At 38.6% G+C, this 17246-nt stretch overlaps 1 protein-coding gene across 1 annotated transcript in view; it reads left to right on the forward strand.

Annotated features, from left to right (window-relative positions):
- LOC134817736 (microfibrillar-associated protein 1A-like) overlaps positions 1–17246 on the forward strand; it is an 80645-nt gene that overhangs the window by 50020 nt on the left and 13379 nt on the right. The window contains exons 4-10 of the mRNA XM_063826982.1: positions 90–144; positions 450–639; positions 1131–1309; positions 3959–4085; positions 4371–4401; positions 4833–4941; positions 14215–14292. Of these exons, the coding sequence (XP_063683052.1) occupies positions 90–144; positions 450–639; positions 1131–1309; positions 3959–4085; positions 4371–4401; positions 4833–4941; positions 14215–14292 (769 nt within the window). The remainder of the gene's footprint in view (positions 1–89; positions 145–449; positions 640–1130; positions 1310–3958; positions 4086–4370; positions 4402–4832; positions 4942–14214; positions 14293–17246) is intronic.

The following is a 17246-nucleotide window of genomic DNA, read 5'->3' on the forward strand; positions in this document are numbered from 1 at the left end:
TTAAACTAAACTTATGACCCAAAGATATACTTTGAATAATCTTAATCTCCTTAGAAACTATTGGATGATTTAAATGACAAATTTTACAGGAAGGGGAGGAAAAGAGGGGTCCCAAACGCAAAAAGAAGATTAAACGTGATACAAGTTAGTTTTTAAGCTTTTTGATTCAATAACTAATCAGTGACCAGCTCCCTTATGTTATGAATTTAAAAGCTTTGTTAGGAGAGATAGAGAGAGAAAGCGGCAAACCAATCTTTTAAAATCTATTACTAAATAGTTTCTTAGCAGTTGCTAAATGATTTCTAAACGGTTTCTAAATAATTACCAAATGGCTTCTGAAAGATTTCTACTAAGATTATAAATAGTTATAAACAGTTCAACAACTAGTGCCTACTTAATATTTGAATAATTTTCCTGATAACGACGCTTAACCCCATCTACCTGCCCAGAATACATTCCAACCCTAAAAGACCTGCAACTAGTGGGGGACATCCTGTTCACTGAGCGCCCTACAGTCGGCTACTCAATGGATGAGCAGAAGGAGCTCATAGCCCTAGGTGACGTCACTAATTTAGCATCCGAAGGACGGGTTTCCGTTTTTGAGAAAGGGGTTCAGTTTGAGAAGAAAGGAAAACCTGGGTAGGCTCATTTTTAAGATCTGTTTTGTGTGTAACCATTTACTTTGTATAATACAGAGCTTTTCTTCACATGAAGTACCTAAAGTAAGTATGATATTGATGTACATAACCTGTTAATATTGTTATTGATACATGATATGATATTGATACTGTTTGGCACCTTGACAACCGAATAACACCCTCAAATACCGTTATATGAGTCCGCTTTTAAGGTCAAGAAAATTAGTGTAGCAGATCACGCATTGTTATTTAGTTCCGTAATATCGCTTTAGAACTTTTTTCTTGACAAATCTGTTTAAAATACCAACAAAAGGGACATCAGCACTCTATAAATAGAATAATTGTTGTATTTAAGTTGAATTCATACTTTGTAATTTAGACTTTATCCAATAACTGTCAGAATAACTATTCCAAATTAAAGTAACATGCTCATTGCTCATTCATCTCAGAACTTAGCAACACGTCCCCACATCTAACTCCCACTTCTCACAGACTGGCACTGCAATGTTACCTAGCTTGCATACAAGGGCTAGACGGACAAGTTGGCAAGTTCCCGCAACTGCCCCAATGTTTGCGGCACATTGCGCGGCTCTACTTTGCAGAGGAGGAGTATGAGAAAGCTGTGCACTTTGTTCAGGCTGAGAAACTCTACTACGAGACTGCTATTCTAGGTAAATGGTAGAATAGTGTAGATAAGTACATTTCACAGTGTGTGTTTGATTACATGATCCAATATTGAATGGAATAAAGGCAAAAGGGGTTCAATAAGTTATTGATATCTCTGTGTTAACATAACCATAATAATCACGACAACGATGTTGACAAATTAAGCATTATATTTGGTTAATTGTGCTATTGTAAGTAATGTATGGGGCGTTAAACACTATCTATGTTTCTTTAGTATTTTTCTGTTCATTCCCAAAAATCATTATTATGAAGAACTTTATACATCTAAAGACCATATTATTGGGGGGGGGGGGGGGGGGGGGGGTTGGGGGCGGGTCACTTTATTATTGGCATCCAAAATGTGATGTAGAAAACTCTGGAACTCCTCATCATTAAAAGTGAGAAATTAACAGCTTCAGTGTTTTTAACTTTTTAATAGATGAATCGCACACATGTTACCATGTAATCATATATGTGTAATATATACAGCACCTGAATAATCAGCTACTAAAGTTGTGAACAAGGAAGTTTGTGAGTTGTGCATAATGATTGGCATGCTTGTGGTGGCTAATTTCATCTACAACTCTCTCTGTATGCATGCTATATCAGCTCTGTCATACTAAAGGTAAAATAATTATCATTATAATCAGAGATTATAATCTAATCATGTCCATAGTATATTCAAATAATTAATGAGTATTGAGGTATACGCAAAGCTATGTAAAACTTCTGTCATTTCTACAAATATTTTTAAACATGCTAATTCTTTGAGTGGTTAATTATTAATTAAACTAATCAATTAATCATGATATTCGCTCATTCCATATATAAATTATATATATATATATATATTTCATGACATTAGGTTGTGAAACGCTTGATCATTTTAATCACTATGCAACTAAATATCAGCTGCTGTCATATTATATTCCTGTAATCAGTTTATAAGGTTCGACCAGGTGATAAGAAAATATCACTTAAGAACTGAATTAGGCTCCGAAACTTGACTCTAGGAAGGCTCTCGGTACAGCGTTCACACACAGTATTCCAGTCTATATTATACATGATGCCAGTACCGAATAGTACCGAGTCAGTACATTATTACACATTACTACTAATAAATACAATATGTGTACTGACTTTTCTGGAACAATACCTGTCGTACAACATGTTAACAATTGCGCGGTACACACAATATGCCACCTTTCATACAGTGTGTGACAGTGAGTTGTCTGTTAACTTAATTACCTTACATCTGCTGTAAGTCTCGTTCTTACATAGATTTACATTGTAAAGAGTACCTTGATGTGGCTGATATAGATTTGGGTTCAATGGTCGGCTCTCCCCATTATATATTCTGAAGGGTCGGCTGTCCCCAGAGATTCTCAAGGGTTGGCTTATTCCAAATATTCTCAAGGGTCGGCTCCCTCAAACTATTCTCAAGGGTCGGATCTCCCCAAATATTTTCAAGGGTGAGCTGTCCCCAAATATTCTCCAGAGTCGGCTGTCCCCAGATATTCTCAAAGGTCGGCTCTCCCCAGATATTCTGAAGAATCGGCTCTCCCCATAGGTTCGGGTTCAAGGGTCGGATCTCCCCAGAGATTCTCAAGGGTTGGCTTATTCCAAATATTCTCAAGGGTCAGCTCTCCCCCAAATATTCTCAAGGGTCGACTCTCCCCCAAATATTCTCAAGGGTCGGCTCCCTCAAACTATTCTCAAGGGTCGGATCTCCCCAAATATTTTCAAGGGTGAGCTGTCCCCAAATATTCTCCAGAGTCGGCTGTCCCCAGATATTCTCAAGAGTCGGCTCTCCCCAGATATTCTCAAGAGTCGGCTCTCCCCAAATATTCTTAAGGGGAGATTGAAAAAAAAAAGAAGAAAAAACTCGCTCATTTCTCTACAACGTCGAAGGGAACGCTATATGACTATATCCTGCTACACATGTGGAAGATCCTCCATGGGTCCATCAGCAACGATCTGAAGATTAACTTCAAGACCTCGAACTGGCATTAAAGCAGTTGTCCCCTCCCTACGAAGGGGTGTTGCTGCTTACCACCAGAGCCTCTTATGACAATTCGTTCGCTGTTATTTGCCCACGTCTCTGGAATTGTCTTCCTGCTTACATCAACAGGATGAATTTGAATCCTTCAAAATACAACTCACATCCTTGCTCCGGCAAATCCCTGACCAGCCTTCGGTCAAGTGATACACATTCCCTAATACCAACTCCATCCTGGAATGGCTAAAGGATCCTGTTACATCGGAGCTATGGGGCAGTCAAGATAGTTGATGACCCTGTTGCAGTGCGCTAAACCCAACAAAAGTAACAAAGTAAAATAAGGGTCAGCTTTCCCTAAATATTCTCAAGGGTTGGCTCTCCCCAAATATTCTCAAGGGTTGGCTCTCTCCAAATATTCTCAAGGGTCGGAACTAATCAATTATTCTCAAGGGTCGGCTCTCCCCAAATTACCCTCAAGTATTATAGCCGCTCCATTTAAGGAATGATACGAATTATCTGATCAGCAAAGTTTATCCATAGGAGAACAACTTAACCGTTTTTACCAAAAGATAATTTGATGAATAATATGGCACAAGACCTTTTAAGTTTTTAATCCAATGCAATGATTGGAACTAATCCTGTCATTTATTTACAGCTACCACAGGCAGAAAGACAGAAGAAGAATCCGATGTTTCAGATGGACCTCAGGATCTAAAGTCTATGATGATAGCTCGAGCTCAGGAATTTGAGCAACTTGCAGACATGTGTCTCCACAGCAAAAAGTATGCAATCTATTCTTATTTGTAAAGATATGACGATGTTTTGTGTGTTCTGAGCTATTTGTGAGCCAGCAGCTGTGATACTTGGCTTGCTGCACTGCTCGTGATTTGAGAGTGCACTTGTGTGCTATGGATACAGATTTGCACTCCTATCGATAAAAATATTTAGAATACACAAATTGACATGAATTATCCATCAAAGAGCTGAGGAAGCTACTTTTTGTTTTAACCATATCTTCTTGTGAATTCACCATTAAAATCAATTAGTGAGATTACACCCCTTTTCAGTGTCGGATTAGCTCTGGACTACATTGGGAAGGTTCGTTTTGAATGTTTAAACCTTGTTATTGTAATATATTTAGTTATATCTAATCTAGGTCAGTGTAGGTCACTATCGGTAGAACCTTACAAGATATCACGTGCCCATTGGCAAACTACAAGCTTTTGAGTTTTGTTAACGTAACACGCATGGTTTTGGTTGAATAAAAGAAAGCCGCGCATTTCCATGCAATCGCATGCAGCTGCGCGCGCACATTATATTGGTATACAGCTATATAGCTAGCTAGCACTTCTAGGTAGTTGTGTTGTGTTGTAGCTACTCAAGGTTCCAGTAGTTGAGGTCCTGTAAAATCGCAATTTCTTGTTTATCATTAAATTTCTATTCTTGAAAACTTCTCCATTTACAGAACAATTATGTTGAATTTCAAAATGAGTCAGTTGCTTAAATGGGCAATAATTCAATCTCGACAGGCTGCCAAAATCAACGAAGCAGTGTACGGGAAAAACGATCACAAAAGTCGACAGAGTTACGAGAAGTTCTCGTACATATACGCGGAAGCCGGCAAACTACAGTACAATGGTGAGTTGTGATTGTAGCTATACTTACTTTGCTGGCTTCACTGTAGTTAATCTTACTTTGGTTACTTTGGTTGTGTTTATCCTCGTAGCAGGAAGGGTCATCAGATTTCTGACCACCTCGATGGCGAGTAGTCTACCAGGGAATTAGACCAGCTGCAGCTATAACCGGAAGTCGGAGGGTTGTCCGGTATCAAAGCAATAAACTTGGACAAACTAACTTTAAACGACTCAAACGTAGCTTCAGCTTTAATATTATCAGGCACTTTGTTCCACAGTTTTGGTCCTCTTACAGCAAATGAGCTGTCATAGAGTGTCTGGTTGCTCGAGGAACTCAACCTAGACAGGGAAGGGATGATTGCTCGGGTACCATGTCTGGATGTTTTTGTGAACCTTATATTGCTGCAATTGGGGACAACATTGTGAAGGATCTTCCACATCATCAGAATAGTGTACCGTTCCCTTCTGCGCTGCAGTGACATTAGCTTTAGATGTGAAAGCCTCTCCCAGTAGTTCATATTTTCCAGACCGCATATACGATCGGTGAATGTTCGCTGGACCCCCTCCAAAAGCTGGATCTCAGTCACCTTAACAGGGTCCCACAGCGGACAACAGTACTCTAGTAGGCTTCTGACCTTATATAGGGTAGTCATTACGGTCCTATCACGAGTTTTGAAGACACTAAACACCCATGACAGTGTGCTTCTAGCTTTCTTGACCATATTACCGATCTGTTTGGACCAGTTCAGATCGCTTGATACCATAACTCCGAGGTCTCTAACGTTCTCAACGGGATGTAGTATTTCCTCGCTGGAGACCTTGTAAAGTAGAGTTTCCACGTAAAAAGGGAGTTCAGAAAAGGTACTTTTTCTATTGTGGAGATGATTCAGGAGCTCAAACTTCTGTTCGTGGAGCTTCATGTTGTTGCAGCGTGACCAGTCGAGAATACCGTACAGATATAGATCAGCCTGAAGCAGCAGACAGTCCTCAAAGCAATCGATACGTTTGGAGACCCTAGTATCGTCAGCAAAGAAGCTTACCTTAGAAGAGGTAACAGCTAGCTCTAGATCGTTAATAAACAAAATGAACAATAGTGGTCCTAACACACTTCCCTGAGGGACACCACTTAGAACCCTGGCACTGTCCGAATGAACACCGTTTAGGACTACAACCTGTTCACGGTCAGAGAGAAATGACTGGATCCAGCTTAGAAGTTTGCCGTGAAATCCGTATCTCTTTAACTTTAACAAGAGAAGGTCCAAGTCAACTTTGTCAAACGCCTTGGCGAAGTCGAGGTATATGGAGTCTGTGTCTTTCCCCTGAGTAAACCCTTCAAAGATGTCATCAAAGTGATCGAGCATTTGGGTCAAGCAGCTTCTGTTCGATCTGAAACCATGTTGTTTGTCAGATAACAAATTGTTGGTTTCGAGATGCTGAACCATGTGTTTCCTAACCACTCTTTCATAGACTTTGACTACATGTGAGGTCAGAGTAGCCGGTCTGTAGTTAGCAGCATCACACCTGCTACCTTTCTTGAAAAGCGGTGTGACATATCCAGTCTTGTAGAAAGTTGGGACTATGCCTTTATACATGGACTCAGACCAGAGGAGATGAATCGGAACACTCAAGCTTGAAGCACATCTTTTAAGGAGAATAGCAGGAATACCATCGGGTCCGGGTGCAGAGTCCAGCTTAATCTCAGATATAGCTTCCACGATGTGGTTAGGTGTGAGTACCAGTTCTGTATCCCTGCTAGTGAGAGGTGGTTCTGTAAATGTAGGTAGTGACTTATCAGGGCAGTTGGGGTCACTAAAGACAGAACAGAACTGTTGCTGCAGTATATTAGCTAACTCTTTCCGTTCAGTTACCAGTTTCTTATCACGGTTTAGAAGAGTTGAAATATTGTGCTTAACTTTAGAAAAAGATTTAGCGTATGAGTAAAAGTATTTAGGATTGACTTTAATTTTATCCACTGCTCTCTTTTCACCTTTATCAAGATGGTGGACTATAGCTTCCTTGATCTCATAGCAAATTAATCCAATTTCGTCTTCAAGTTTCTTGATTCGAGCTAGGTCATTGGCACACTTTGCAGCAGAGAGACGGGTTTTAAGTCGTGACTTCTTCCTTCTCAGCGAATTATAAAGCTTCGGCTGGCCAGTTGGTGGTCGTTTCCGAGGAACATTTTCCAGGCATATATTAAGCACTGTCCGTGTAAACTCTGCGGGAAATTCTTCAAAAGTGCTTGCGTCTCTCAAGTCCTTCCAATTCACTCTGTTCAGGATCTCAGTAATCGGTTCGAAGTCTGCCCGATTAAAGTCTAGGGCTCGGAAGCTCATTTCGTCAAGATATGAAGCCTGAGCCTTCTCCATCAGACCAGGGTTAAAGGATAGCAGTACATTAACCATGTCATGATCAGATATTTCTGTTGCTTCACAAGTTACATCAGATACTAGCCGATCATTGTTACACAAGACGAGGTCTAGTGTACTGTTTCCCCTGGTTGGAACAGTAACCACCTGACTCAGCAGATGGGTTGACATGAAGTTTAGCAGGTATTGGGCGGAGAGATTTGAATCAGAGGTCCCACCGCTCATGATGTTTAGTGTTTCCCAGTCAATCTGGGGAAAGTTGAAATCGCCTGTTATAAAGACGTCGTAGCCACTAGGTGCAAGGTTCTCAATAGCGAATGTAAATCTATCTATTAGGATCAATTAGGATCAATTAGCCCATGACATGTGTTACAGAGCCACACAAAACCTGTCGGCGTGTTCATAGCTGACAGGGTCTGATGTAGCTCTTTGTTTCTTTCACAACAATGTGAACCTTTGAAACATTTAAAGCAATTGAAAAAAGGCATGACCTCAGGATCATGATCAATCACGTAGTTATCACCGCACTCTCCACACTTTCCCGGCATCAGAGCCATAAAACCAAGATAAAGGCGATTGGCAAGAGATGACTTAGTGAAAATCTTAAAATCGTCCTTGTCAGCAAGAGGGGACATCGGTTAACATCGGATAATCTAGTCATTGATCTTTAATATTTTGTAAATTAGCATTAACATACCAGATTAAGATACCAGAAAGTGGTAAGTCAGAAAATATTTGATATCTTGATTGGGAGATATAGAAACTGCAGGGTATAGTGCGTGATGAAACAAATTTGACCAACTGTGTTCGGCTATAAAACGTACATAAAAAGGTGTGAGCCGTGAGAGGTATTTTGAATCCAGGTCGGGACATTGCATTGGATTTAAGGATATTTGATTTTGGAACATTGGAGATATTACTCAAATCAACATAATTCTCTACTAAATATGCATAAGTTTTTTGTTTTTGATAATCATGAAATAACCCATCGTTCGTGTTTTGATATAGTTCTTTAATATGTATATATTTGATATCTTGGTTAAGACGAATAGTGATCGCAGGATGTAATGCGCGATTATTTCGTTAATTGTTCACCTGTCCAGTATTCGGCGATAAAACTTGCTAAAAATAACGGGAGTGGGCGAAGGGGTCGCTCGAGCGTTTTGAATCGATGCTTGGGTATGGGATATCAGGATTTCACACGATGCATGTAGCAAACTTCCGGTCCAATCCAAAATTCTGTACACCAAACCAGTACTAACCTTTAACTTTCTCGCAACTTGGAAAAACATCTGACGAGAATATGAACTGAGTTGCCTTGTCGCACGTGATCACTGTACTACCTCTGAAGAGATGTTCCTCGTCCGTACAAGTGAGAGTCAGTACTGTTCCATTATCTATTGGGAAGTTCTGAGGCGCAGTCACTCCAGTCATATTAACGTCTAATCCCGTGCAAACTGAAATGTTTAAACGTCAGCTGTGCTGAATACGGGGAGTAATAGTTACATGTTAGACTATAGTACAGACAAATCCTTCTGAAAAATTCGATCTGCTGACACACGAAGCTTTCAGAGGATTTTTGACGTTTTTGAGTCCCATTAGGTGCCCTTTATGGCTGACCAACTTTTCCAAACTTTTCCACTTGTCTTAAGGCCACTTTTTGCCACTTTACCACTTTTTACCACCTTTCTTGTTTGTCGAGTATCTTTAGTTGTAAACATCGTAAAAGGTTGCGGATCAATCGAGTGTGTTCATATTATCAGGAAGAAAAACTTTTGTTCAAACAATTTTTACGTCAGATAATAAGTTAATTGGATAATTATCAATTAACTAATTAGCAAAATTCTAAAAAATTTTTATTGGCTCAAAATGATCGGAATAGCTTGAAACACGGAGAAAAGTATTTTTTAGAAAAACTTTGAAAATTTTTCACTTACATTTTTTTTTCGAGACTTAGAAAAAATTTCGAAAATTCAAAATATTTTTTCCGCCAAAAGTGATCAAACCGCATGAAACACGGAGAAAAATGCCTTTCAAAAAAACTTAATACTTAAATCGCCAATATTTGTAGTTGGAGTTCAGTAAATCTCGGCAGATTTTAGTAAACAGGAATTACTAAGTGAAGAGGTCTGAAACTGAAAAACGTTAACCATACGATCGCGCGGCGATATAAGAGTTTCATAAACTAATTTTCACAGAAACTGCACCAATGGCACAGTCAAGATCGAAACGATAGCCTGCTGTACTGTCATTTTATTGATTTCAATGATGAATCAGTGGGGTTAAGATAATCACATTTGTAATAAATAAACATCTCTGTACCGTCAATTGTGCTAATCTAAACCAGCCTACCTGTATTACCAGACCTCTTCTTTTCCTCGACAATCAAACCAAGTTGTTCATATCGCATTTGGTGGGTGATGTAAGTAGTAATACATATCGAGCTGTATTCAATCACAATACGACACAATGCAATACGTGTATATTATATTATGGCCCTTAATGAGGTATATGAAACGTTCTATACCGTACACTTCTCGTTACTCCAGTGAGAGGCCCAGTATGGAGAGGTTTAACAGTTTAGCACGAAAACGTCTACTTGGCCTCATGGCTCTTTGACAGCTCAAAGAAGGCGAGAAAAGACCAGAAACTAGAAAGCTTAAATTTTCAACTCCACATTAATCCTGAGCTGATCATCATGGCCCCGAATATCCTACGGGAAGAACCTGTATTTTTACCTCACGACGTCCTGATTTCAAATCAACACCCTCAATAACATTAACAATCCTTCCTGATCAGGATCTGTCTCTATTAGCAATTTCCAAAATATCCTGACTCTCGTGGAACATTTCACTGAATTAATTATTACTGGTTTTTTATTACCCCTTGCCCGTCATTCGTATCTACATCTTACCCTTGCCAGTATGTTACCCTTGCTGATTTTACGTTTAGCCGACCCTGACATATGGGGGTGATTTGAGGTAACCACCGATCCAGCATAGTAAATGAAGCGGTATGCAGAACAATACAAAACAAGTCACAGTTGATGTTGGAAGGTGTATTTACACTTGCTTCCTGGACCTGGCTGTTCCTTAGTTTCCCTGATCTGTTCTTGCCTTCTTCGAACTGTAAATGAGCCATGAGGCCAAGTATACGTTTTCGTGATAAACTTTAAAACGTCTCTATACCGGGTTTCTCACGGTATAAAGCGTTACATAAACCTCATTAGTCATTAAGAGCCATATAATATACACGTATTGTGTCGTAGTCTGATTGAATACAGCTCGATATGTATTAGTTTCAATACTTTCAACACTATACTATATAACAAATAATTTTAATGACAGGATGGATTACTGAGGGCACTGTGTTAAGGTGATTTAAGTGGGTCCCAACTCCCACCGACCATTCTTCTTTGTGTTATGAATACTTGCTTCATCATCTCCTTTCAATAAAAATCACGGTGTCTTTATTGACTAAGCGCATTACTACTTACATCACCCACCAACTGCGATATGAACAACTTGGTTTGATTGTCGAGGAAAAGAAGAGGTCTGGTAATACAGGTAGGCTGGTTTAGATTAGCACAATTGACGGTACAGAGATGTTTATTTATTACAAATGTGATTATCTTAACCCCACTGATTCATCATTGAAATCAATAAAATGACAGTACAGCAGGCTATCGTTTCGATCTTGACTGTGCCATTGGTGCAGTTTCTATGAAAATTAGTTTATGAAACTCTTATATCGCCGCGCGATCGTATGGTTAACGTTTTTCAGTTTCAGACCTCTTCACTTAGTAATTCCTGATTACTAAAATCTGCCGAGATTTACTGAACTCCAACTACAAATATTGGCGATTTAAGTATTCTTGAAACGAAAAATTCACTAAGTTTTTTTGAAAGGCATTTTTCTCCGTGTTTCATGCGGTTTGATCACATTTGACGGAAAAAATATTTTGAATTTTCGAAATTTTTTTCTCAAGTCTCGAAAAAAAACGTAAGTGAAAAATTTTCAAAGTTTTTCTAAAAAATACTTTTCTCCGTGTTTCAAGCTATTCCGATCATTTTAAGCCAATAAAAATTTTTTAGAATTTTGCTAATTAGTTAATTGATAATTATCCAATTAACTTATTATCTGACGTAAAAATTGTTTGAACAAAAGTTTTTCTTCCTGATAATATGAACACACTCGATTGATCCGCAACCTTTTACGATGTTCACAACTAAAGATATTCGACAAACAAGAAAGGTGGTAAAAAGTGGTAAAGTGGCAAAAAGTGGCCTTAAGACAAGTGGAAAAGTTTGGAAAAGTTGGTCAGCCATAAAGGGCACCTAATGGGACTCAAAAACGTCAAAAATCCTCTGAAAGCTTCGTGTGTCAGCAAATCGATTTTTTCAGACGGATTTGTCTGTACTACTAGGAAACCTGTTGAGTTAAAGAACAAGTCATAAGTTTAACAATTAGATTTTTACTATATCTGCAGTCATCCTCCGAGGGTCCAGTGTCCGAAACTGTGTACTCCGGGCATTTGCAGCCATCCTCCGAGGATCCAGCAGCTGATATTTTGTTATCACTACATTTGCTGCATCCAAGTGCTCCACTCTCACTGTACGTGTTTTCTTGACACTTTTCACATCCACTGTCAGCCAAATACCGTCCAGCTCTGCAAGGAACTGAAATATTTAGTCGGGGGAGGGGGAGGATGAGCATTTCTTTCGAAATTCATATGATTACAGCGGTTAATTATAATCACGCTATAGATATGATATACGAAACTATTATCTATTTTATTCTCACCCATGGCTCTAAATCTGTCGGTAGCTGTGTCCGTATCTTCAATTTTCAGTCTTACCACAGGTCTTTTCCATATATCCTGATCACATTCATCTAGCTCTATCTCAAGCAGAGGCACTAAACCCATTTCATCTTGCACTGAAATCTTTAGTTTCGATGTTTTCAGATCTTTGCTGAAGGACCAAACTTTGGGTTGATGTAGATTTGGGTTTTGATTTCTCTCTATTAATTTACCCTGACAATTCCTAATCGTTATATTGTACGAGCCAAGCGTTGCCATCAAAAGTTCCAACCCACCAGCCTTCTGCCTTCCTTCTCCACTGAACTCTAAAGAAATTCTTTCTCCACTCCCCATCGTACTTTTAACTTCTATCTGGAAAACAGATCTGTCCTCTTCAAACTCAATGTGTTGATTTGCTTTTGGGACCCTCGTGTGCCAACCTGATTGCATTTTCTTTATAACAACCAGTCAAGCAAAGCATGAACATTTGTATATAAAGATACAATCCTAAATCAGTCCCTAACAAACTTAGCGCGAGTCTGAAAGGCTGTTGGAAGCACAGAGTGCTCCATATTTTGTTTTATCAATAAACCTTTCTTTTCATTTTCTTTTTTTTTTAAATTTGTTTACTGCGTGCAAATTTCTGTTTCAGATTTGATCTATTTATGATATGCATTTATGATTATGTAATAAATATTACATTCGTAAACATTGACTGGTTTATAAACCAGTCCCAAAAAAACACATTTTTCCAATTTGAAATGAATTAATCAAATGAAAGCAAATAAATAAGTTTATTTAACCTGTAGCTGAGATGAGAAAGAGAAGTGCTGATAATATCTCCAATTTCGTTACAACTGATTTCATTTCTAACACCTATGTAGAGTATCCATCAATAATTATGGGGATTGGGACGTTGGTTAAAACGATTACAAGGATTTTTCGCGAAACCTATCCCTACTCTTAGTTATTAAGCGGTAGGGACTCGGTCTGCTAAGAATTCGGTCCGCATTCCTCAAAAATTAACAACATTTTCAAAAATACAATTCATCCTCACAAATATAATTCATCTGCCCAGTTTTATGGCTGATCAGATCGCAGTCATAAGCTATTTCTAATACTTAAACGGAAAATGACATAACAAATAAAACTCGTGTGCTTTGTTCAAGTTCTAGTTCTAATTCAAATTCTTATTCCAAGTGCCGAGATTATAAATTCATCAGCCAACGCACCCTTTGATTAGTAAACCGAAATCAAACTCGGTGATAGTCTACAAAGAAATGGCTTGTGATTAGGAGTAAGATAAAAGGCAGCTGCTTAGTGCTTACTAATCACGTACTTGGACCTCAGGACCTGACTTAGCTCTAGAATTATTTTAAGTTTATTAGTATTAAATTATGCTAGGACCCCCAAGTTGAGTCTAGAATTCAAGGTTAGGATTTTATATCATTAGTTCATAATTAGCTTACCAAAATCGGAAATTATCCAGCCTGATAAAATTATAATTATGACTTCGAATGAGGGGCATCCTGAGGAGACTGGACGTTTTTAGTAACTTTAGATTGTGAACATTTGCTGCATAACCAACATCATAGACTATTATCATCCGAATTATTTCTGTTTTACTTATAATTCCCGAGGAGGACGCTTTATTTTTAATGAGCTAACTAACGATTAGTGGATCATTTGACCGTTTAATTAATTTTTTTATCAATGACGTTTTTAAGATGAAACTTAACACGCAGTAAAGATGTTTAATTAATGCATAATGCTCAGGTTTAGCCTGTCTGTGTGACGCTTTGACTAAAATGATTATGAAAGGCGTAATGCAGTGGATGATATTATTATTATTTAATATAATAAACCTTATAATAAACCTTTAAATAACGGATTGATCCATTTAATTCTCGAACTAATATTTTGATGGTTAGGGGTCGTTCACATATTACGTAATCAGCTGAGGGGGGGGGGGGGGGTCCAAATGATTACGCTAATGTGTTTTTGACACAATAGCTATGTGTAAAACTGATTACAGAGGGGGGAGGGGAAGGGGTTGATTACGTAATATGTGAACGGTCACGGTCCCTTAATGTGCATATTTTTTCAGATGCACTGAAGAGGTTTCAAAGAAAGCAATCCCAAAGCAATATGAAAGTGTTGGAGAGATCGGAACCACCTATTCAAGGTTAGAAATCCTTATCTTGATTCTAGTCGATATTCTCTTGAAATATAAGGATATATGAATATCTTTATCCAATATTCTTGTAAAAACATATATTGAAAACAATCAGCTGAGTACATAGATCTGTTGGAGTCCTCATAGTATGATATGCAGACTCACTGTTGGAGTCCTCATAGTATGATATGCAGACTCACTGTTGGAGTCTTCATAGTATGATATGCAGACTCGAACTTGTTGGAGTCGTCATAGTATGACATGCAGACTCTGTTGGAGTCCTCATAGTATAACATGCAGGCTCACTGTTGGAGTCCTCATAGTATGATATGCAGACTCACTGTTGGAGTCTTCATAGTATGATATGCAGACTCGAACTTGTTGGAGTCGTCATAGTATGACATGCAGACTCTGTTGGAGTCTTCATAGTATAACATGCAGACTCTGTTGGAGTCCTCATAGTATGACATGCAGACTCGAACTTGTTGGAGCCCTCATAGTATGACATGCATGCTCACTGTTGGAGTACTCATAGTATGACATGCAGGCTCACTGTTGGAGTCCTCATAGTATGACATGCAGACTCTGTTGGAGTCGTCATAGTATGACATGCAGGCTCTGTTGGAGTCCTCATAGTATGACATGCAGGCTCACTGTTGGAGTCCTCATAGTATGACATGCAGGCTCACTGTTGGAGCCTTCATAGTATGATATGCAGACTCGAACTTGTTGGAGTCCTCGTAGTATTACATGCAGACTCACTGTTGGAGTCGTCATAGTATGACATGCAGACTCTGTTGGAGTCCTCATAGTATGACATGCAGACTCTGTTGGAGTCCTCATAGTATAACATGCAGACTCTGTTGGAGTTCTCATAGTATGACATGCAGACTCGAACTTGGAGTCCTCATAGTATGACATGCAGGCTCGAACTTGGGCCCTTTTGATGAGGACTCCACATAGATCTGTTGGAGTCGTCATAGTATGACATGCACGCGAAAATACACGCGAAGTTCCCAAACTAATATTGTTCTTACACTCGAATATCCGCCATGAGGTGATGCTAAGAGAAACATTGTCTGAAGATAATGGGGCTTATGCGGTAACTTTATCAAGTTATGTGCTATGACTTGAGTACACGTGCATTGGTGCACGCGTTTGAAATGAGAAGTCACTGGTCATAGCCGCATATTTCCATGGCTACCGACAAAAGTTAAACTATTGTTACAATTTTAAAAGTTAAACTATTTTTACAAACTTTAAAAAATGATACCTCATTGATCCATTAGTTTGGATCTTAATTATCATACGGTAGAATTATACACTATCATATTACTGTTAAGTATAATTTATCCGTATAACACCTATTCGGAACATGGCGGCGACTGTTTCAACTGAAAGATTCTCAAACTTGTATCATTTTAAAATCCACTGGCGCACAGTAGAAGCTTTAAACGAAGCGATGTGATTCCTCAAGATGTGTGGGTTACAAGGTCTCGAGGTATGGTTGAGACTAATGCCCAGAAATGGCAAGACAATTTTAAAAACGATTATCTTCTTGTGTTATAGTGCGGTTAACACAATTGTGTTATAATTTGCACAATTTTGCACTCTAGGATACTTAGAGTTGACAGTGTTCGTGCAGTTTAACTGACACTGGCTAAACTTATAAACGTGAGGGAATTTGTTATTCGCTTCCCGGTACGTGCAATAAATTACCACTTACGCAAGCTGAGGTGACTCTACCTCAGCTGCAATAACTGTTTGTTTGTTTGTTTGTTTGTTTGTTTATAGAACCGGTCTCCAATCTCGTATCGGAAAATGACTAAACTCAGGTCTGAGTGTGAATACGGGTGGTACCTGCAAGTGTGTTCATTAAGCGTTTAGAGTTCTGTAAAACTGCAGTTACAATTATTGTGCTAGAGTATTTTTAGTATATACGATCAATATCAGGTCTATTATATCCCTGCATGTTTCCAAAATTTGTAATCTCCAACTTTCTGCACAATGTACTGGAATGGTTTAAAAGAGGAAAAGAAAAATATATATATGTATAAAATTATTTACTCTTGTATGAAAACAATTATTTAACGCTCTTAAGTTCCTGGACTCCGGAACCTAGGAGATGATTTTGGTAATGTTTGCATTTTTATATATAAAAATTATTGTAAAATTTAAGAGTCAATTTTATTTCAACTCTATTTCATTGTTTTGAATCATGTAAAGGTAACGGAAAATCTGGATGTTTAAAGTTACTATAGTCCATGAGAGCAAAGTCTATTCTAAAAATGTTATACAATTTCTCAATTGTGTTCTCGTCAATCTTTGAAAACCACTCCTTGGCATAAAGGGTTGATTTTTGAAGGCGAGGGTCCGATGATTCATCATATGATCCTAGCAATGAGGTGCTCGCATTGATTCTACCCCAAACATCCTGACTTAAGGGTCCAGCATACTCAAGAGGGATAATATAATCGTATCTAGCTGCGGGTATACACAAAGTTCTGAATTGTTGGTGAAAATGTGGGTTACCCGATCCATTGTGGTTGACGAGCCATGAAGCAAACTCTGTAAACGTTGGATATAACTTATCAAGTGCTTCCTCGTTAGTAATGCCTCTCATCTCTTTCACAATCTTTTCCCCTATAGACCGAAACGAACCTCCCTGAGTTTTCTCATCTGATAATTTATCTCTGTAACCAGAAACCATTCTGGCCCAGGGGTTTCTGACCACGGTAAAACTGAAATCTTGTTGGAATTCTGAGGCGTTAAAGCAGTTCAATATATGTTCGGTATTCTGTGTTTGTTGCCAATTCCGCCGTGTACCTTTTTCACCTGAGTTGGACTTAGTTGGTTCTTGAGATCTCCGTTGGCGCGTAACAGGGCCTCAATCCAGTTGGAACATCCTGTCTTTGGAATTCCCGTGAAAATTGTTTTTATGTTCTCGAAATAATATGTTTGCT

This window comes from Bolinopsis microptera, chromosome 7 (assembly GCF_026151205.1).
Source record: "Bolinopsis microptera isolate Bmic1 chromosome 7, MBARI_Bmic_1.0, whole genome shotgun sequence".
NCBI lineage: Eukaryota > Metazoa > Ctenophora > Tentaculata > Lobata > Bolinopsidae > Bolinopsis > Bolinopsis microptera.